The 24,276-nt window shown below is 37.6% G+C and overlaps 1 protein-coding gene across 2 annotated transcripts in view; it reads right to left on the reverse strand.

Moving 5' to 3' along the window:
- MYLK (myosin light chain kinase) overlaps positions 1–24,276 on the reverse strand; it is a 2,381,262-nt gene that overhangs the window by 604,877 nt on the left and 1,752,109 nt on the right. For both annotated transcript variants that reach the window (XM_044074915.1, XM_044074916.1), the window contains exon 18: positions 7,919–8,005. In XM_044074915.1, coding sequence (XP_043930850.1) covers positions 7,919–8,005 — 87 coding nt within the window. The remainder of the gene's footprint in view (positions 1–7,918; positions 8,006–24,276) is intronic.

Raw genomic sequence — 24,276 nt, forward strand, 5'->3', positions numbered from 1 at the left:
CGGCCCTAGCAAAAAATGGAAACTGTGGATCCAGTGATGTGATTACCTGACGAGAATGAAACTTTACAGGAATTACTGCAAGATATTTAAGTATTTTACTTTCCTTGAAGAGAAAGACAAGATATCAATGCTAAGAAAAACAAATAGTAATTGTTACCAGCACAAAAAAATGTCATTACTAGACATGTATTCTTTGAAAGGGGAGAAGGTCCTTCAGATAATGTAGAGGTATACAGTACTATATTGAAGAACTGATCCAAACACAGAGTTTGTTGAGCTGCACTATTCTCTAAGGCAAAGCATAATTTGTCATAAAAGACATAACTAAACAAGGGTCAGACTGTTTAAAGAACCAAAATTGATTTTATCAAAAGTTATATTAGAAGAGCAAATTAAATTACTAGAGCAGAGTTAAAAGCATTAGCTGCCGAAATGGTGGTGTGTATAATAAAATGAGAGTCAGATAAGGTGAATATGAATAACAAAGGCTGTATTGCAAAAGTAATAGATGTAAAGCAGAAACCCACATGGCAATGCATTATAACCAGGGCTGGCTTTAGGTAAGTTGGTGCCCATGGCGTCCCCTCATCCCACCTCCCACTGTCCAGATTATATTTTTCTTTCCTTTTTCTCAGTTTGTCTTACTCTTCAGAATAAATGAATAACTGTGGGAAAAAATGAAGTTCAAACATTCATTCAACATGATCCAACTAGGCATGACTGCACTCTGACAACTGTAAAGGAAAGAAGTGCAGCCAGGGGTCTGGGGGCCACAAGGTACTCCGGAGCCATGAGTTTTTTTAGACACTCCAAGATGTATTTTAGAGTTTTTTAAACAACCTTTTCATCCAATGATTGCCTGAAAAAAGAACCTTTTATGTCAGAGAGTATGTGAGGGTCCCCCACAGTGATGTGTCACTAGGGGTTGTAGGGGTGTTCTTTTTTTTACGCAATAAGCATAATACTGAATAGCAAACATATACTCAGAAAAGTAACTATGTGGCCTGTGACACATGGTGGCATGGCTCCAGCAGTATTGCAGCTAGGGTGGGGAAATGGGGCATTTGGGGGCGTGATCATTCAATTGTGACTGCTCTTCTCTGCATATCAGTACTGCATTTGTGTTCAAAACTAAGTGCTATAGTTCTTTGTGTCATAAATTGTAGCATGCAATTTACTACAGTTTAAAAAACAAAAAAAAGAGCTGTCAAGTCAACACCTCTGGGATCCAACATGTCATATCCCTCGATCAATTGTTAAAGATTGTGATTTCTTAAATTAAATATATATAGTGAGATTTGTACATTAAGCCCAGTACAATCTTTTGGGGATGATAGTTGGGGTGGGTCCTTGCTGTTTAAAGGCCCCCCCAAGAAAGACCATAACATTCCCACAGCAGATGAATACAGGACCAAACCAGAGACAGATCGCCATTGCAGAAGAACATTTATAGCGTACTTGCATGTAAGTACTACCTGGTATAGTTTTTGTTTGTGACTCTTACTGCTATTTTTGAGAAGTTTCACACATGGTATGTATTTTATGTCATGCATATTTCTGGTTGGTAACAACTCTACCTGGTCACTTGTTTTCTGGAGTTCCATTTCAAGAGCGTTTTTGTTATTTTTTCCTTTACTCTATTTGCCCTGCATATGAGTATTTTAGTAGTGCAAGTATAGAATTGTATTTATAGTATGTTGTGACTTTAAATAACAGGTAAAATGCTGCTTTATTCAATAATGTGAATACTGTCACCTGCTATGTGTACTTATAGATCAGTAACCTGTTTGGCAATTAGAGTAGAAGTTATGGTAACCTCCGAGGGATACAATTGACTCTGTGTATCTGCATAACATCACTGTTATTTCTGACTGTTAGCTGGAGAATGTAGCATCTTATTAGTTACTTGTTTCTGTAGCACACCACTGACTACTGACTTTTAGTGCAGAGTGTTAAATTGTGCGTAGCATCTTAGAAGTTACTTGTGTTTCTGTAGTATACCACTGTTGTTCCTGACTTTTAGTGGAGAATGCTAAATAGTGTGTAGCATCTTAGTAGTTACTATTTTTTGTCTTCATAACCTTTATAACAATACATAATAGTTAGTGTATGTTATAATAGGTTGGTATCACCTGCAGTTACCTTTTTGTTTTTTTTTCTCTGATATCCTCGCATTTTGTGTTGCTCATAGAATTGTGCTGTTTCTTACAAGGTATGCTGCTCCTCCCCTCCATTCTCTATCTGAATTACTTGGTAATCAGAGTGTTTTAAAACTTTAGACCTAATATTTACCTCCTTTTCCTTTTTACTTGCAGTCCACTCAGCAAAAGTTACATCCTGTGTCTTGGCCAACCTCCAGTCAACTCAAGGCTATCTCATTGTCCTGCACTGTGAGACCCTGCATCGGTGGAACACTAAAGTGCTTTCAGCTACACTAGTGTATGTTAGAGTTGTATTTATTCTGGCCTCCAAACTGAAGACCGTTTCCCCTTTCACTGTACGCGTGCACACTACTGGTCCCCCCCACCATTTCTCTCTTCCTATAGTACTCCTAGGTCAATTACTTAAAACTACTTTCTCTTGGAAAAAGTTTACCTATGTACCTGCAGCCCATACTTCTTTTGCTTTTCCTTGCAGAAGTGGTGGTCCTTTTCACCACTCTGTACTACGTTAGTAGTATAACATTTGTAGTTATTAGGTAAATACTGCACCACACTGACCAGGAATTAACTTAGCTTGGTTTTCCTGTTTTCTTTTTAGCAGCTGGCTTAGTCCAGTTTTTCTGACTCCCAGCCTTGCATTACTTTGTGTCTATCCCTTCCCCCACCTTGAACCTGCACACCTTCTCTCAAACTCCTGCTTAATTACAGAGGTATCAAAAAGCCTGATGCAGAAAGGCACCATCTTTTGACTTAGATTTTCTGCGTTGCGTCATAGGAATCCCCAGTAGTGTGCTCACATGCAAGTAGCCCATTGCCCTCTAGGTGGCTCCATACTATTAGTGCATCCAAGTGCCCCACCTGCCCACTAGGTGGCTCCATACTATTAACGTTAGGGTCTCTAAATCCCTTTACCTCTTCTTCATTGAATCCCCCTAACACAGTTCTTAGTCATCTTTGTTATTGTTCTCTCTTATACTGTGGTCCCAGTATAACCATCCAAATATTTCCTTATCACTCTGCTATAATCCCACTTCTATCTTTTTTTAAGCCTCTTACCTTCTTATATGTCTAAACACACTTACCTTCAGTCTTCAGCACTCCAATGATTGTTCTCCTTGATCATCTCCTTCTTTTGGCTCTATCCGCTCCGTTCGTCCTGTGGGCTCACTCCGCTCCCCTACCCTGCCCACAATTCCCACCCGCTCCCAGGTGTCCTACACTTATTATCACCTTGCCACTCCCCCTCATCTGACACCACTCCCACTCATCAGAATCAATCAGCATTAACCAATCATTCACAGGACCCAGCCCTATTACTCCAACTCTATCCAGACTCTCACTCTATGCTAATTATAAACACCCCAACTCTATTTTAAACAAGCATTACTCAAATACCCCTACAATGCCTCCACATACTTTTAATAAATCTTCAAAGGTTAATCCTATTTACTGCCTAATACCCCCACTTATAATTCTCTATCTTCTCACAGCCTATGAATACCAACACCTCCCTGGCACCCACTACCCTAGAACCAAAACCAGTACTACTAATCAGCCACATAATTCTAACCAACCACTACCCCACCTCTCATAAAACTCTTCTAATGCAAAAACTCAACATCCCATTCGTGCTTCATATATTAATCATAGAACTAAATACTACAACAAACTTATTAAAACTCCAGAAACTTGCTATTAGATTACTACCTAACCTCATAGTGGATGGTGACATCCACCCTAACCCAGGCCCAAACCCACCTGTGACTATCAGCCCCACAAATAGCACCCATACTAGCCTACGAAACTCAAATAATGCCCCCAACTCAATCCTAGTGTATCACCTAAACATCAGAAGTATAAACAAGAAAATTCACTACTTACATGCCCTCCTAGATGTCCACTCCCCTGATATACTATGCCTTACCGAGACCTGGCTCGAGCCTACTACCATTGATAATGAGATTATACCCCCAGGGTACAATATATTAAGACTTGATCACATCTCTAAGAAAGGAGTGGGGGGTAGCCATCTTGTATAAATTCACTCTGGAAGTATCCAAAACTAGTACCCCAAATGCCTTGTTTACTAACAATGCAGAAATACTCATCACAAAGGTCCAACTCAACAAACAGGAATCTATAAACATTGCATGTATCTGTATTCCCCCAGGTGACAACACAAATACCTTGGAGGGTATCCTCCAATGGCTCTCCACTAACTGCCCCCAGGAAACTATTATTCTTGGGGATGTTAATATCGACTGGAATACTTGCTCTTCAGACTTCCCGTCCACCCATATAAATTTGCATGGCTTCTCCCAGATGATATCTTCCCCAATCAGAATAAATAAGCCTAACAAAAAGGAAAGTAAACTAGCCTGGGTATTATTAAACAACCTACCCCAGATATATAAAACAGGCACCCTACCTGAGGACTTTAGTGATCACTTCCTGACCCATATAATCAGGAAAAGAAATTACATCCCTCAACAATCTTCCTTTAAAACCATTAGAAGTTTTAAGAATTCTAGTCAGGCTAAATGTCAGAATTAACTTAACACATGTGACTGGTCCCACCTATGGCTATTTCCACTAGATGAAGCGGTCTCATACTTTAACTCTACATTTTTTGCTATCCTGGATAACAGAACCAATAACAAAGTAGCACCATGGATGTCCAATGATACAAGACAAAAAATTATTAGTAGAAACAAAGCGTGGACCTCCTGGAGAACCATTAAGTCCCCAAAAGACCACCTTATATATAAACAGCTGAGAAATGATGCAAAGAAGTCTATTATGCTAGACAAAAAGAATTACTACTGTAATCTGCAAGAAAAGCACCAAAATCAACCACAAAAATTTTGGTCAGGCATAAACAAACTTTTCCACCCAGGCCAATCAACTACCCCTTTAACTACCCTCCAACAACCTCCTAAAAATTGTTGCTAACACCTTTAATACTTTCTTTACAGAAACTGTGCAATCCTTAGCCAGTAAGCTATCTCCCTATACCCCAAGTACCACCAACCCCACACCTGATAATAAGATCCCCTTTAATCTTGATTCAGTACCAACATCTTTTATTATGTCTCTACTTAAAAAACTGAAACCCACCACCCTTTCAGCAGACCTACTACCTGCAGAATATCTCCAAAAAGCTGCCAATGAAATAGCATACCCCATATCAATTTTAATCAATAGAACTATCCACGAAGCCTATATCCCCTACATCTGGAAAATCTCCCACATTGGTCCTCTTCATAAAGGGGGAGATTCCACTGAACTTTCAAATTATAGGCCTATAGCCATTCTGTCTCCCTTGGCTAAAATAATGGAAAAATGTATCCACAAGCAATTTCTTGCCTATCTGAATCAAAACACTCTCCTAGCCCCCTCCCAGCACAGATATAGACCTTGTCATAGTACAACCTCAGCCCTTCTCTCCTTCTCCCATACAATAAATCAAAACCGTAATGACAACAAGCTCTCCTCAGTCCTCTTCCTCGACCTATCCAAGGCATTTCATATGGTAAATCACCAGCTACTCTTAAAAACAATAAAATCACTCTTCATAGATAACCTAGCAATTATCTGGTTTCTTTCTTACCTAAGTGACAGACAACAAGTTGTACTATGGAAGAATAACCTATCTTCCCTTTTACCAGTCACCCTTGGAATCCCACAGGGATCTATATTAGGTCCCCTCCTATTAACCATATTCATTAATGACTTGTACAAAGTCATCCCTGATGCAACTTGCATTCAGTATGCAGATGTCCCAACCCTAATCTGCTCTACCATCTCCCCCACAGATTTACAATCCTTGTCCAAAATTACTTTCAACAAAGTAGAGAACTGGCTCACTGGTCGCCAACTACTATTAAACCCAAATAAAACTAAACTATTACTCTTCTCCCCCACTCGCAAGGTCCCCTCACCACCTCTCACCACAACATCTAACAATGGCACCATAATTTCCCCAGAACCTAGTACTAAACTACTGGGAGTGATCATCGACAACAACCTCAAGTTTGATGCTCACATAGACAAAACTATTGAAACAGTTAATAAAAAATGAGGTTCTTTATACAGGATTAAACCATTCCTAACCCCATCTGCTAGAACTGTTACTGCCCGTACACATCTGCTATCGACCCTTCTTTATGCCTCACCCATCTTCGTAAACCTAAGCAAATCAAACCTAAATAAGTTAACTAGGTGCTACAATAACATTGCCAAATTTGCCACAGGATCAGCTTATAGAACCCATCACTGCCTTAACCTTCAATCGTTAGACTGGCTTGAACTAACCTATGAACTGCAATATAGCCAACTAATACTTGTTCACAAAATCCTCTACCAACCAGACAGTACACCCATACTGAAAAATATTACTACCCCCTACAGTAACCTAAAATCCCTTTGTTCTTCCAAAAAAATTGCTAGTGCAAACTGTTAAAACCAACAGTTCAACTGGTGAATCACTATTCTCCAACTCTGCCGGTAAAAACTGAAAACTACTTCCTGCTGAACTCACCACTGACCCCTCCTTATCCCAATTCAAAAAATCCCTTAGGAAGTACCTAAAAATGCAGTGGCTTTGTCCCTGTACTGACCCTGACTAACCCCCACTCAAACGTAATTCATAAATGAGAACCTCATTACAGGACTAAAACTCTGACTCTCTAACCGTTTTAAATTCTGTGTATCACCCACATACTGGAAAGATTTAAAGTTAACACTACACCATGTATGATAACCATCTTAAATATATGTGTTTTTCTTTATAAGATGAAATCTTCAACTATTTCTTTCTCAGCTACTTGCTTCCAACCTTTGCTGTGTGTATGTGATAAAAACATGTACCTGTGAGTACATATCTTTAAACAAATCTCAGTTTTGTGATACTCACTGTAATAATTTCACTGTATTTACACTTGTTTTTGTACATTTGGAGCTTTTCTCCCCAGGCCTTCACTAAAAAATGGACCTGCATCCAGTCAGACTTTCCCGGTGAACAAATGTAAAATAAAATAAATAAATAAATTGTGCAAAAGCATTTATACAACTCCTTGATCAAGGCATCATGGCAGATGTACTATGTACATTAACAGAGTCAAAAGCCTTGCTGAATTAAAACAGTTTGTTCTCCTACAAGGCTATGTGAGTTGAGGTGCCAGGGATTATTTTTCTCTCATTTTTAACAAAATGTGTGTTTTAAATCAGAAAGTATTGAATTTGGTGACACACACTGCTTGACTTGGTGAATTTGTGAAAATCTGAGATATGCAAACTACACCTGAGGAAATAACGTGTTCCAACATTCTGTCTCTTAAATGACTAATTATAATTGCACAGAAGTCCTTGCGAATGCATTCAGCCCAATAAAACAGATCTCCCTAAAAACATGCTCACATTTAACCTTTCATCTATTTTACTCTTCCTGCTGGTTATGCAGCTTATGGAAAGTTTCACATACTGTTGCTTTATCTGATGAAACTTGTGTAATAAAGACTCTGACATGACAGTTAAATCATTATGGAGGAAATGATTTGTGGGGTGGGTTCCCCTACAGTAGCCTTCAGTAACCTCAGACATGTTGCCCTTATTTGCAAGGTCTTTTAAGAACTGAAACAGCATTGCAGACATACAGTAATTTACAGTCCTCATATCTCCTTGGAGATGTTACCTCTAATAGTGAGAAAAGAACAACAGCTCCCCTAGGACAAAGTACATAAATCAGCAGCACTTACTCTCTGTTGCTGGCATGGGGGATGGTGTGCTCTTCGGTTTCTTGGATTTCTTCTCAACAGATGTTGGCGTTTCAGCAGCTGGAGCATCTAAAATTAAACAGAGGTTGTGTGATGTACTGAAAAAAATGTTTTTAATTAACTCCTTGTATGCTGCAGGTTTGATGGTAGCTGTCAGAGGTAAACCCTATGACTGTTTACACAGATCTTATCAGACATGGAAGTTCTGAGATTCTGAGGCTCTAAAATACATACATATAAATATCAGAAAGAAAACCCATGCAGAATGAAACCCCCAAACCAAGCATTCAATACTTCACAGGGGGACAATATCTATGTTAGTCTTAATGGAAGCTCCCTTTCTCATTTATAGATATACTACACTCCTCAGCTCTTATAGAAATGTACACATATTTAAATGATTTACTTCATTTGTGAGCTTTTACAGAAAATCATTAGTTAGCTCCACTATCTTAAGCTGTTAAGGGGAGCATAATAGAAAACTCTGACAGTCTAAAACAGTCTCTTTTTCTCTAATGGTTCCTATTGCATTATCGAATTGCTGAAACTTTGAACTTGAAAACATTGAACACAAGTGTTTGAAGTTTCAGCAATTCGAATAAAAAAAACAAAACAAAAAAAACAACAAAACCAGCTTAATAACTGTTGTAAGAAGGGGGGGGGCAAGCCCCCTGCAACCCCCCACACCCCCAGATTTTTATACCAATTCCGAGATTGCAAAGGGAAATATTCCCTTTTCGCACTGTAGTGCGATCTCAGAGTTGGTATATTTAAAGAGCATGGGGTGTGGGGGGTGCAGGGAAGCCCCCCTGCTTATGACAGTTACTTTCTGTCTATTTTTTTTTTTTTTTGGTGTGTTCAAAATTATAAAACTTCGAAGTTTTATACTTTCGATCACGTAATAGGAACCCTTTCTCTAAAACCTCATTCAAAAAATGAATTGTGGTGCTAATCCTAACAGATTATGTTCATAGTTCTTCAAAACATATTTCACCCTAGTTTAGAAATGTATACAACTGTGCCAGTATATTAATCTGTATTCACGTCTATTACTCAAAGTCATTTTTACATTGTTCTCTAAGCTATTTTACATGGTGTACTGCTAGTGATACTTTCTGGACAAGTTTATCTAAAATTCCCATTTTTTTCACAAGCATGAAAGTGAAAGGGCAGTATTAGCTCTCACTGGGACTCAAACCCATGACACTCACCACACTGTGCTAGTTGCACTGACACTGGACCAACAGGAGCTTTTGGACAGTATTAGCTGTTCTATGATTCTAGCAGTGCTTTCTCTGTTTTTGTGTATGTGTGCACTTATAATTTGGCCTTGGTCATGATGCTAGAGGTTTACTAGTTGAAAGAATAAAACCAAGGGGGAACTCAACATCTGTCTATCTAGTGGTCCAGTGGCAGAGACACTAGCACAGTATGCTGGAGGTCTCGGGTTCCAGCCAGGAATAGGAGCTAAGACTGCCCTTTCACTTCTCTGATTCTGGCAGTGCCTGGCTTTCTCTGTATTTGTGTGTGTGTGTGTGTGTGTGTGTGTGTGTGTGTGTGTGTGTGTGTGTGTGTGTGTGTGTCTGAAATTTGACATTTCTGACACAGAATATCTTACAGTAACATTTTTGTTTTGCTTCAGTTTTGATGCTTGACTCTTCACATAGGTGTTATCACACAGGAAATCTACAATGGTTTAGAAATACACTAATACAACAAATTTCATGTACTTTCAGAATATTTAATATGAAAAAAATGAAAACAGCATATTTGTTCAGGTGAGATTATTTGTTTTTGTTTTCTTTCCTTTACCTGAACTCACAAAGATATGAATGTGATGTGACAGTTACTTTCATAATGACAAACTAATGTCTGAACAGAAGCTTTTGACTTCAAGAAGGTAAGCAGGCTGGAAATACAGAGGGAGAAGCACTTCTAATGTTAATGTGTGCACGGGCTCACATGTGTGTGTTGTAGCAAACAGTTTTGCTTATAACAACTGAATCAATCTGAAGTTCATATTTATTTAAAAGAAAGTTCAACAAAAAATAGAAAATCCATTTCACTAGTGATTTTCAGTATGCAGTGCCCATTTATCTAAAACTAACTTTTTTCTGATAAAAGTTCATAATCTACAGGATTTACACAGTTTACGAGACATGCAGTGCTACCTTACAATCAGCCGCAGTATTCGCTTTGCAAAGGGCTCTGGCAATATAGCTGGCGAAAACAAATGAACTGCACTTATGAGACCACACAAGACAGAGCTATACTCCAGTAAGGTTCTCTTTAGAGCACCTCACAGGCACGGACATCCAGAAGTCCCTTCCCCTTGAGGTTCCTCACAGGCAGGGATAACATGCAATACTTTCTCCTTGCACTTCCTTGCAGGGGGTTATACCTCTAAGTGGCCTCTCTTTTAAAGGGTGTGAACAACTTTTGCTTCAGGGAATGCTACCTAGATTGCCTTTCTCCTGGTACATGCTACCCCTTCTAGAGTTCCCATGGGACTCCCTTCTGACACAAAGGTCACAAATCTGCATACTAGCAGGACATTGGGCCTTAATTAGACATGACTGCAGCTAACCCTGGTTAACCTTTACTTGCTTGAGTAGCTATGACTTTATACATTTAAACAGACCAGGCACCATCATGCTACATGACCCATTCCTAGTACAGAATCATTGTTTCTAGTCTAAAAATGGGCTACAAGCCTGAGACAGCCCATTTGTATTCAGGTGGCTGTGGCAAGACTGATGCATAATTTTAAAAACTGAAAGGCTGTAAGGTTACTTTTCACCATAATAAATTCAGTTTAGCATCCATTTGTCAATATAGCTGTTGAAGTGAGGTATACTCTCTAATATGAAAGAATTACCTGCCCATCAGGTAGTATTTAAGGCTGGTGAGGTCCAGATAATGGTAAATACTCTCTTTCAATAATCAATTAGTAATTCTTGGCATTACTCAGCTTTCTGATAAAACAGCAGATGGGGTGTTCCTTCCTATATACAACTATACAACTTGTGATAATACTTGGACCTTGCCCACCACAGAGGCATTTCTATGTACAAAGAACAGTTGCAAAAAGTCAGGGGCTATAAATATGGACTCTGTACACATTTTCTTTAGTTGTCTAAAGGCTTGCCCTATTTATTTTGTCAGTTTCACATTGAATGGAACTTTACACCTTTAGTCACAGGTAAGTCAGGGGGTATGCTGTGTAGTGGCAGAATTGGAAACAAATTTCTATGGTTTGCATGAGCCACTTTTGTACTGCTACAACTTTTTTCAGCCTGTGATTTCACCATCCCTTGGCCTACAATATAGCTCAACTAGAGAGATTCTGCCATATCTAACCTGCACTTAGACGAGTTAGCCATAATTCCAGCTTGATATAGATAATGTAAAATGGCTTGTTCATTGAATATGTTTTGTCCCATTCTCTGAGAATATTACAACATCAAGTAGGAAGGCTCCTGCACATCTGGTGTGGGGTTTGAGGATTTTGTTCATCAGTAATTGGAATGTTGCTGGTACTCCATGGAGTCCAAAAGGCAGCATTCTATAATGGAGAAAATCATCTAGTTAGAGAACACCCTCTTCCCCTTTGTGTCGCGGCTACTGGGATTTGCTAATAGTCTTTGATTAAGTTTAATGTGGACAGCAGCATAGCCTAGTTCAATTAATCAATTAATTTGTCGGCTCAGAGCATGGGATATGAATCAAATATAGATATGGTGTTTAGCTTCCTGAAGTTGTTGCCAAACCTTATAGTTTTACCAAGGTTGGGGAACAGTGCAATTGCACTACGAAGCTCACACTAGGATTCCTCCATAAAGTTGTTAATAACTTAGTGTTTTAAGGAATCTGGTATTAGGTATAGTATTAAATATACTTTCTCTCTGACAAGATTCTACTGAAATAAACTGTTTTTTTTTTAACCAGCAAGTCAGATTTCATTATTTGTGTACCAGACCCAAACAGTGTCTCCCCTATGTTGACATTAGAACATGTTGTACAAACTAACTTAATCTGCAAAGCATTTTCACTCCACTAACTGCAGTTTCAGAAAATTTATTTGGTACAACTGCTATGGCTTCCTTTTTCGTGGTTGGCTCACCTTATAATTCACTTCATTCACTATAACACTTCCAAAGGGCCTTACCATGCTGCTAGGAACTTATTTTCAGTAGTGGGTATTAATACAAGTACCAGATGTCCTGGTTTGAACTCCCACAGAAAAGTATTTCTGTTGAATGTTTGCTGCTGTGTCTACTTTACTCTCTCTCTGTTTTTTTTTACTACAGGCATTGCAATTACTAACCTGGCCTAAGATCAAACATTACACAGCTCATTTAAGTCCTGCCTTCTTTTAAACCTCATTCCTCCCCTGCATGTACTGTTCCCAAAACTCCCAATTTTTCTTATGCAATTTGTTCCTACCCCTTTCTAAAGATCTCAATTCCATCTGTTTTATCTCTGTTACTATAGTTGCTACTTCTAGTATAGTTGGTTTAAATTTTGATTTCCATTTTCTAGTAATTGCTTTTTTGGCTGCCACCATAATTAGATAAAGCAAGGCCTTACCATGTCTAGGCAATTCTGATTCAGTATCTTACCTCAGAAAAATCATCTCCCTCATCACACCAATCTCCCCACCCAGCATCACTAACATCCCTAAGGGAATCCTTAAAGTCCACCAACTCACCGCACTCCCAGAAAATATGTTCCCAATTACCTCTTTCTTCCCCATCACACCTCCAACATTTGCTAAGTGAGGAAAAAATCTCTGGAGTATACTTGGGATATAAAAATATCTATGTAAACATTTCCAAGCAAAAATCCTAAATCTTTTAGATTTTGTTGTATATTTGGGAGACATACATATATCCTTCCATTGTTTCTTTATGATTTGCTTATCCAAGCTCTCTCCCCAATCCTTTCAAACCTTCTTGGATTGATTCATACAGTTATCATGCAATATTTTATATGCTCTACTAATTATTCCCTTTTTAATGGCAGCTTCTGTTCTAAAGTCTGCTAAAAACTCTACCAGTGCTGTCCTTTCATTTAAGACTCCCTTACTTCTTTTTGTTTGCCGATACTCTGTTATCAGTCCTTGATAGGGAAGGTAATCTATAACATGCAGTTCAAACAAATTATTGGTGTCTTCTCATTCTATCATCTTTCCCTCTTTAGTTATTTGCTCCCAATACCGTGGCTCCTTTGACAGCTTTCTCCAATAAATTCCAGCCCCCTCTTGCCTATTGTCGATATCCCTAATTACAGACATATCTATCGGCAGAATCTCCTTTCTCCATTCCTGTGTTGGCTTAGTTCTTAGGATACTTTTTGCTACTTTATACATATAATATTCTGTATGATTATTGCTATTCTCCCTAAAGGCCTGCATCCAAAATCCCAGTCTCTCCTTATTTCTTGAGCTTCCCCCCTGTTTCATCATCATCCCTTTCCACTTTGAATTAAATTCTTTGGTTTGTGCTATGTATAGGAACCTTAACTATGTAGCTCTGAAATACCCCTGTAAATCGAGTAATTTCCAATCTGCCCTATTCTCCTGGAAGAAACAGCTTATTTCACTTGACTCTTGCAGTCTTCCCCTCCCAGATAAAGTCCTTCAGCTGTCTATTAATTGCTATCCACAGCTTCTCCTCTGGTTGATAAAAATATGCCTGACGTGTATAAGACTAATGGGGCTAAAAACATTTGAACTGCTTGTATCTTAGTATCCATATAACAAAGCTTCTATTTTCAAATTTTTTTTGTATTATCTTTTGTTTAGTCTCTTCCCACATATCCTTAGTTGCCACACCAGAATCATTTTTAATCCATACTCCCAAACAATTCATTCTATCATGTTCCTTTAAATATGGATATTGCTGAATCAATTCACATCTGGGTACATAATTTAACACCCCAAAAATGTGAACCTGTTTCAAAATGTTCCACAACACTGTAATGTCTCTTTCTGGTTTTGTCAAATATAAAATTATATCGTCTGAAAACAGGGCCAGCTTTTCTTGACTACCATACCAATTATATTCTTGAAATTTCTGAGTACCTTATTTTCTTTGCCAGTGGTTCTGTACCTTATTTTCTTTGCCAGTGGTTCTAAATATAATGCAAATAACACAAAGGATGAAGAGGACACCCCTGTTGCCTGGCTCCTCTGCTCAAGCAGAAATTATCAAAGATGACATCACCCACTTTAATTTTTGCCTCCTACCCTCATATATCCTCCTAATCAACCTTATATTTTTTCAGGAAATGCAAATGCTTCCATTGCTCTGGTCATAAAGTCCAAGCTTACTCTGTCAAATACTTTCTCTGCATCAAGACCCACCGACAAAGAAGTAACAAGAATTATTTAGAGGGGCTGACAAATGTTAAAAGTATAGCAAAATGGGGGAAATCGCACAGAACAAGAAGAGTATCAACTGCAGAATGCTAAGCAGAAAATAAGGGATTATTTTGATAATATACATGAGTTTATGTATACGTACTATTTTCTTACATTCCTTTCCCCTCTGGATCATCAGTGTTCTGCTAATGTTGTCCAGTGTTTGCCTTACCTCCACAAAATCACATTGATCCATATCTATCAATTTTGGCATTAATTTTGCCATTCTTTTAGCCATTATAGACATGGACACTTTATAATCCTGGTTTAGTATTGAAATGGTCCTGTATGACGCTGGATCTGATGGATCTTTACCCTCTTTAGGTATTACAGCTACCACTGCTTTCTTCCAAGATTTGGTACTTCTCTTCCTCTTAATATACTGTTAAACAAAACCTTTCAGATCTTTAACAGTTTTTTTCAGATCTTTATCAGTTTTTTTCCTGCCTGGCTTCCAAACTTCCAAAGGAATAACATCTATTCCTGGGGACTTCGTTGTAGATTGGTTATACTTCACAATTTGTATCTCATCGCTTCCTATCCTAACCATTAGTAATTGAGCTTCATGTACCTCTAACCTTGGCATATTTAATTCTTCCATAAACATTTCCATTTGTATCTTTTCTTGATTTTCATATTTCTCTGCTTTATACAGATTTTCATAGAATTTCCTAAATATTTCTAATACCTCTACAAGATCTCTTGTTAACTTCCTTGTTATAGGCTCCCTAAGCTTGGTGACAGCCCTTTCTACTTCCTGTTGCCTGAGTCATTGTGCTAAAAGTTTTTGTGGACTAGTGTTATTATCAAAAAACAGTTGCTTAACAGCAATCTTTCTAAACTCATGTATATTATCAAAATAATCCCTTATTTTCTGCTTAGCATTCTGCAGTTAATACTATTCTTGTTCTGTGAGATTCCCCTATTTTGCTATACTTTTAACATTTGTCGGCCCCTCTAAATAATTCTTATTACTTCTTAACCATAGCTACCTTTCTTTCATTTCCACCCTATTTTTAAACTCCACCTTAATTTTATCCCACTCCCTAGCTATATTTTCAGAAGAAATTTCTATCCTCTCGAATAGCTCCTGAATAATCTCCACTACCCATTCCTTAAATTAATCTCTTTACAGATAGTTGGGAAACTGCCAGTGTCTCATTTTTCTTTAATTACCCTGTATTTTTATTTTAGTTAATATTGCCACATAATCTGAAATAGTTATTGAGTGCATATCAAGACCTTCAATTAAATGCACATGTACATGAAATGTAAATTCTGTCTAGCCTAGCCTAGTTTTTATATCTTGGGGAATAATATGTAAATTCACGCCGAACTCCTATTACTGAATTCACATCTTCCATGCAAAACACTTTTATAAATGTTCATAAATTTCTTCAAAAATCTAAACTACTTTGTTAAACTTTCCCTTTGGTGCCCCCAGGCACATCTTCACTGCTGCAAATCAAATTCCAGTCTCTACCTATAAGTAATGTTCCTTGCAGAAAACCGATTATCTCTCTCAGAATTTTCTTAAGCTCCATTACAGCAGTTGCAGGTGAAATATAAATAGATGCCATTGTAATCTTCCTCCCTTACCAGTATCCCCTTAGCACTACATATCTGCCATTATTATATTTTTTATCCTCTTCTATCACTATTGGAGCTCCTCTTACAATTAATACAAGTACTCCTCTTTTCCTTTGTCGCAGATATTCCACTGAATAACCATCCTGAAAGCCTTTCTTTATCAAATTCATATGTTCAGTTTTTTCCAAGTGTGTCTCCTGTAACACAGCTATTTGCACTCCACATTTTTAATACAGTTCATTAGTCTTTCTTTTTTGTATTTATCTGTAGGACCATTGACATTTAAAGAAATTACAGAAAGCATCATAGTATTAAAAAGTTATTATTCCCACCGTTTATGTATAACACCATTTTTGTTAAATGTCTAGTTCCAGCATTTGTGTTACATGCATACACTGTTTGGAAGGTTGAATGTCTATATATTTTTTTCTTCTCATATCCATTTGAGCCTAAGTCGCATCTTACAAAACTTTTTGTATTATTGAAAGCCCTCAAAAAAAAACAAAAACAAAAACAAAACAAAAAAAACTCAATACCCCCTAAAATCTATTAATTTAATACTAACACACAACATTATGTACATATTCAAATGCTTAAGTTTTACCCTTCTAATAGTAACAAATGTTCAAAACTGACGGCCACACTCACAGACTAAGTTAACCAAAAGGAAAGGTTATCCATGCTAAGACGAGTGGTGCAGGCTGTGCTTCTACTAAGTGCTTTAGTTTATCTTTATAGCTCTCCCAGCTGGGTAAACCATTGAATGCTTTCAGAGAACATTATCTCCTAGTCAGTTTCTCTTTTTTCCCAGCCAATCACTCTTCACCAGACTGTAACCAATTTCTCTTTACCAGATTGTTTCCATGGAGACATGAGAACCAGACAGACAATTTCTCACTGTCAGATTGTCTCCATGGAGACATGAGAACCAGACAGCCAATTTATCTGTATCACATTGTTTCCATGAAGACACGAGGGCCATATACAGCTAAGCATACATTCACTTGCTAGAAAAAAGCCTCATAATTTTCAATATTTTTTCATTTACTTGCTTTCTCTTAAAACTTGTTGCTAAATCTATCTAAGGTCCTTAAATCCAGTCATTCCCCCATCCAAGAATGTCAAAAAACACATTCATTTTTCTTTTGTCATACTCTTTTTAACCAGGCTTTTTTTATATATTGTAGTGTTTACATTTCTTAGAAGTGAACATGAAGAAAGAGAGAAGGGACAAAAAGAACAGCTGCACCTCTTTACAATCCTCATTATACTTAAAAATAACTGAGAAAACTTTACTTTATAGCATGCAAAGAAAATCATACACCACAAAAATAGTACTATTAAGCAATTTTCTTTGCTTCCAGTTAACTTTCTCCCCCTCTTCCCCTTCTCAAAGCATTTTTCCAAACATTAATGACATGAAGTAGGGCATATAAGTTCAGACTCCCCCACACATCCAACAAATTCTGAAAAAGTCCAATATTTCCATGTTTTCTTCTTCTTTCATATTTCACAAATATAATTATTGCATTGTAATCCCACATTAAGTTACTGGTCTTATTACCGTTCATCTCCATCTCCCAAACCCTGTCTCTGCTTCATTTCCAATGTACTCTTGATTCTTCTAGTCAACTCTTGTGCCCCCTTCCTTCTCTCCAACATTTTCCATTGAAACAGTAGAAAAGGTTTCACAGGTACAGTCTCTCGGTGATCCTTACTACCAGAAGAACAATAAACAGAATCTCATTCTGTTTTACAGCTCAATTTTTGGTGGACAAACTTCTGTATTTCCTCCTGTACTTCATCAAAAAATGACTTTGTCCCTCCAGGGAAAAATACATCGAAGACAGATGGGTACAGCAGTTTGAATCTGACACCTGTGTCTCGACAGTCTCTGAATAGTGGAATGAATTTACTCCTCTTCTGCCTGGTGTACAAGGGGTACTCATTCTCCTCAATCATTCTGCTGTCTCCCACTTTTAATGTTTTGTCCTTCTGCCACAGTTTTGTCAGAATCAACTCCTCCTGCTGGTAGGATTGCATCTTTACTATTAAAGTTATAGGCTGCTTTCTTATAGACATTTAGGAGCATACACACAATGGGCCCTTTCAACTAACAACTCCTGCTGTGTAATACCAGTCCAGTTGCTTATCTGTGCTTTCATAAAATTAATGCAGTCTCTTCCTTCCAGCTTCTCTGGTATATCTGAAAATCTCAGGTTTTCCCTGTATGCTCTGTCCTCTAATTCTATTACTTTTTTGAAATATTTCTTCCTGAATGGTGTCATATTTATCCAGCCTTTTCTTCACTACAACCACTGATTTCTGCAGCTTCACCACCTCATCTGTTTATAGCTTTTTCCAGCCTTTTGTTGTTTGTGTCGATATACTCCATCCGTGTTTTGTTTTAACCAGGTGTGTGTGCAGTTGTCTTGTATCTTCCTGTAGGTTACAGGAAGTCATGTCTGGAGGTTGCATTGCTTTTTGCTGAACAGCTGCAGAACTTTCCACATTCAGTGTTTCTTCCTCAGTTTTTGTAACTGTTTTTTTTCCAGGAGCTCTGTATTTATTTTATCCTGGCATCCAGGCAGTACACTTACTAGCCAGTTACTGAAATATACACAAACACAAAAGTCTACTGAACTTCTCTGCTGAGTTTCTGTTTTCGCACTGAAAGAGCTAGAATTAAGCTGTTACTCAATGTGCAGCCAGCCATCTTGGAAGTCCCTTACGGGTTCTATTTGTGAGCCAATTTGCTATTCAATTAGTTACATAGGGATTTACATTTACCGGGGAGAGTTCATCTATAATACTAGAGTATGGGATGGCTCTGAAAGCCTTTTCAAAATCTAGAATTGTAGTGTGCACTGTTTTGCTCTTGTCCACTGCTTCAGTAACTTATTTGAAGAACCAACCAGTTTAAGTAGGCAAGACTTGCTCTTGACGAATATGAACTAGTTTGGGTCAAAAGCCTGTAGGTTATCTATATCCTTATTTATTAATTTCATAATTATCCTTTCCATACACTTAAAAATTATGCTGGTCAGGCATATGGGGCTCTAATTAAGCAAGTCCAATGAAGCCCCACCTTTGTGCAAGGGAATGGCTGATGCTGTCCTCCATGCATGTGACATGAAGTCTGTTTTGAGGCTGATATTGAAAGTTTTTGTAGGAAATCAAATAGGTCATGTTGAAGGCTGACCAGTAAGCAATCAGGTATGTTATATGGTCTCAGAGAGGTGGTGTTCTTGGTTTTAGTGCCTTGAGAACTTGTTCTTGGGAGATTTGAGGTGGGTGTAGGTGTGTGTATGTTCTCTCAGGATGAGATCTATCTGTCCTCCTCACAGTTCCTATTCCTATTTGTTGTACTCTATTCTTACTTACGATCTCTTCCCTGTCAGTTTCAACACTGACTTACTTTAAATGAAATCTTCTGTCAAGACTTAGATGTATATAATCCTTCCACTCAGAGCAAATCTTAGGTTTTACTATCTTCTATCCCTGCATTTTTCTCTTTACTAAGGCAATATCCTTCTGGCAGTATAGCCAAATCTCCTCCTTCAAAAAAACAGACTGACTCCAGGTAATTCCTTTTACAGGCATTATTGGGGTATGCATTTTCATCCTTGTAGACTTCTTCAGATCCAGACAGCTGACTACTGTTAAGAGTTGTTATGGGAATATTACAGTCATTAACTTTGCAGTGCTTTGTTATACATCTTTTTCCACAGCATTTAAAACAAACTGCTTCTTATGGCGAATTTTTAATAGTTATAGGCAAAGAAGCATACATACGCAAAGGCTTATTACCAGTTCTTCATGCATGAAAGTCTGCTCTAGAATCTACTAATTCATGTGTAAATGAATATTACATCAGAACAATTACTTAGTCAGAAGAGTTAAGGACACCCTGCAATACGTATTCCCTTACATTATATTTATATGCATCGTATATTTCTCAAATTTTTCTTATTTACATGAGACTTTAACCACAGCTTCAAAATATTCAGTCAAGCAACCATTTGTGATTTTACTAGTCTGCCCATACAAAATTTCCAGTTAAGAAACTGAAGGAACTGCACTTCAGATGAAGTCACCATCCTTGCTGAAATTTCCTGGTTCAGTTTCTGGTAGTAAATCCATGTAAGTTTTCAGTGCAATTCCAGTTAGATAGAATGGCAGAACTGTCTCTCATTCTGCCAGAAGCCAGTTCTCCCTAGCTACAGACCTTACAAAAGAAACGAGATAAGCATCCATGTTCATACCTCTCAACTTATTAGAGCAAGAAATTTGGACAAAACCACAAATAATGGGGGACAAAGGCCCAAAAATATGGACACTTTTTTAAATATTGCTCTTACAAACTTAGAAAGTTGATAGAATAATGGGTTTTGCATTAGTATGCATTTTCTGAAGGATATGAAGCCTGAAAAATCAAATATCTGCCATTATTTTCTGACTTCAGTTCTCAATGATTTGCCAGTGATTTACCAGAAAACTACAACTTTATGAAAAACAGGCCAAAGATATGAGTCAAAAATATGGACATTCTGTGAAAATCTGGACAGTTGAGAGGTATGCCCCTTTGGTCTAAGTTTTGTAAGGGACAAATGACATTTATGGATTCTGCATGAGGTGGATGGCTGGTTTAGCAAAGTAGAAATCTGTTGCTGCAGGTTGAGAAACTGTTGGTCAGTGGCAGCATGGTCCTCCTGAAAATCACCAGCTGTTGCTCAGTTCTTTCTTAAGTATTTGCTAGAGGCTACACATCTCTCCTGCAGTGCTGCAATAGAAGTCACCAAAGTCTTACTGGAATGTACCAAAACATTAAAATTTGTTTCTCTTTTCCAGACCTCAGTATCCACAATCAGTGAACACAAAAGAATTTCTCTTTCTTTCTCTCACACAGCCAGCTACACTCACCGTAATTAATATAGCAATAACCCATGCCTGGGTGTGGGTAATGCTGGATTTACCCATGGTTGGCGTGGTTTGGTCACGAGGGCGAAGCCCGAGTGGCCAAACAAAGCCAACCATGGGTAAAACCACCATTACCCACACCCAGAATTGTTATTATTATACAATGACATTATTTAAGAAAAAAAATAATTACTTTTTTTTAAATAATGGCATTGTATAATGCCTCCTTGCTGCCCTTCCGCAGCTGTCTGGTATTCTGTGGCAGTTCATGATGTACTGTGCATGCGTATGCCTACGCAGTACATCAGAACTGTGGGCGAAAGCAATGGAGAAAGCAAGATCTCCGCTGCTTTTTACAAACTGTTTTCGCTATGTTAAATGGGTTTAACATAGCGAGACAGCTTTACAAAAAGCAACAGGGAATCTCTGTTGCTTTTTTAAAGCTGTCTTGGTATGTTAAACCCATTTAACATAGCTTTTGAAAAAGCAACGGAGAAAGCAAGATCTCCGTTGCTTTTTACAAACTGTTTCGCTATGTTAAATGGGTTTAACATAGCGAGACAGCTTTTAAAAAAGCAACGGAAAATCTCAGTTGCTTTTTTTAAAGCTGTCTCGGTATGTTAAACCCATAACATAGCGAGACAGCTTTGAAAAAAGCAAAAAGATCTCTGTTGCTTTTTCAAACTGTCTTGCTATGTTAGGAGTTTAACATAGCGAGACAGCTTTAAAAAAAGCAACGGAGAATCTCCGTTGCTTTTTTTAAAGCTGTCTCGCTATGTTAAACTCATTTAACATAGCAAAACAGTGTGAAAAAAGAGTTATAGTAATGGAAAAAGTCCAGGCGACTGGACCTTTTTCCATTACTATAACTCTGATTTACAATGTGCACGCTGACCAATCAGCGTACACATTTTTGAATATTTAATGGGGGGTCGTTGTATAATAAGCTGTTTAACACAGCAAAGGCTCCTCTGTAATATGATATAATAGAGAATATTACTCAAAGCAGTTAACTTTGGTAAAACTCACAATATAAAATGGCTGCAGGATTTTTTCTCTGCTGAAAATGTCCATACTTATTTACAAGAAAGTTCAACAAAAAAAAAATGCGGTTTACAAAGGACGTTCAGTCTGCAGTTCTCAGTCTATTGCAGTCTCAAAATCTTTCACAGTAAATGTTTATAATCTGCAGTCTTTTCATATTCTAAGACATATGCAAGTCTTGCTTTTCAATCAGATGCAAAATTCCCCTTTACATATGGCTCTGGCAAAATAGCTGTCCAGAACAAATTAACAGAGAATACATAGACTACAATACTCCATCAGGCTTTGCTTTACACTTCCTCACTGGAATAGATAATCTAAAGTCTCCTGTCCTTCAAATTCCTCAAAGGCAAATGTAATAAAGTATATTTCTCTTGCACTTCCTCATAAGCAGGTATGCATCCAAATGGCCTTTCTTTTAAAGGGTGTCATTTCCTTTTGTTACGAGGAATATCTTCCAGGTTGTGTTCATCTTGGTATGCATTACAATTTCTTCAGTCCTCCAGGACCCTCTTACAATATGCTTACTAGAGCATTGTGCTTTAAATAAATGTATTTGCAACTGTCCATTTTCAAACTTTTACCGGCCTACTTATTTCCAAGTTAGCACATTTAAATGGAATGGCTACCATTAGGCTACTGTATCTATGTCTATAGCTGTATATCTAGTTATATGTGTTACATACACATATACAAGCACGCACACACACTCATATATATATATATATATATATATATATATATATATATATACACACATATACACGTGTGTGTATGTATGTGTGTGTTTGTGTGTGTGTATATATATATATATATATATATATATATATATATAGCTATAATTTAGAGAGAGAGAGATATAATTTATACACACACACACACACACACACACACACACACACACGCACACAGCCATATATCTATACACAGACTGTGTGTGCATTCAGACATACACCAGATTTTGCTCAGTTATAAAAATATAAATTACTGACTATGAAAAGTCTGGTTAGGTAAAAGGAAAATATAGAGCACTGAAACTTAAGTTTTTTGAGTGAGCTAGCCTTTTTGAAGTTTGTAGCCTTTTTAACATATTTACACTTTCACTGCCAGCATCCACAATTATTCTCTGAAAACTTGAAAAAAAGCAAAATACGGAAGTCCACTAAGTTTAGCTTTGGGCATTATTTATGCTCAATGCATTCTGAAGGACTGCAAATACTGTATACTACATCACTTTTGTCTTATATGCTGTAAATAGCATGTCATGATGTTCTGTGGGCAGTCCATGTGAAAACAGGTTGTATTCATATTCATTGTGATAGTTTAATTGCTTCATGAAACATATTTCCAGTTCTCTCACTAAATTAGAATGTGTATAAGTTAAATAAAAACAATAATGCTTTTCTTTGTAATGTAGGGTCACAACTACAGCATAAGGGACTGCTCTGTAATGCCTCTGTTTGAAAGAACTTTTTCTTGTACTACATCACACATTAAGTAAACCATACAAGGTCCAAGACTGACAGCAGTTTTAGCAAATGACCTACAGATGCAGGGAAAGCTGCCAGAAAACATGTTGCAGACGGTACCCTTCAGTTAGATAGTGTGAAGTTGTCACTGACATCAGCAATCTACAAATAGAACAAAATAAACACCATGGATAAAATAATGAAACCATTCACTGGTATGCATCACAGAAAAAACTCCCAGTAATGTACCCAGACCTCTTCTCAAAGGTCTTATGGGGAGTAATGTTACACTAACACCTCATCTCTTCATGAACAACAAAAACATCTGTGCCCAGTGAATCATCTTGCTTGGAACAAGACACCAGCAGATGCAATAAAAACAAAATGCACAGATGAAGTTTCACATACATTAAGAAAAGCATTAAAAGTAATTTACATATTAAATACAACTACTAAATGACAGCAGTAAAGAACACTAGATAAACCATATGGTCTTATCAAGTTTTATCCAACTGATGCTCCAATGAGATGCAACAAATTGGTCGAAGCTTCAAATGCAAAACAACGGAAACACATACCGTCTTACGCTCACTTGTTTAGGACTTTATCACCACACCCCTCTTACTTACATATGCTAACACCATTGTTGCACATCCAGGGAGAAAGTTGAAAAGCCTGAAAGCTTTGAAATCAGTGCCAGCACATGAATAAAAATCATGCTAGCTTAGCTCACATGAGTAGGGAATAAACTAAACTTGCCCCTGCCTTTAACCTACACCCCCACACCTTACCTTAGAAAAATGCTTTCTGTAATACTACCACTATTTTTACAGTGCTAGGGTTTAAGCATATGCATTGCAAAGGGAACCCATTTGTTCTCCTTTTGTGGATCG

The sequence above is a fragment of the Protopterus annectens genome, chromosome 6.part0 (genome assembly GCF_019279795.1).
Source record: "Protopterus annectens isolate FY-2018-M chromosome 6.part0, PAN1.0, whole genome shotgun sequence".
Classification (NCBI taxonomy): domain Eukaryota; kingdom Metazoa; phylum Chordata; order Ceratodontiformes; family Protopteridae; genus Protopterus; species Protopterus annectens.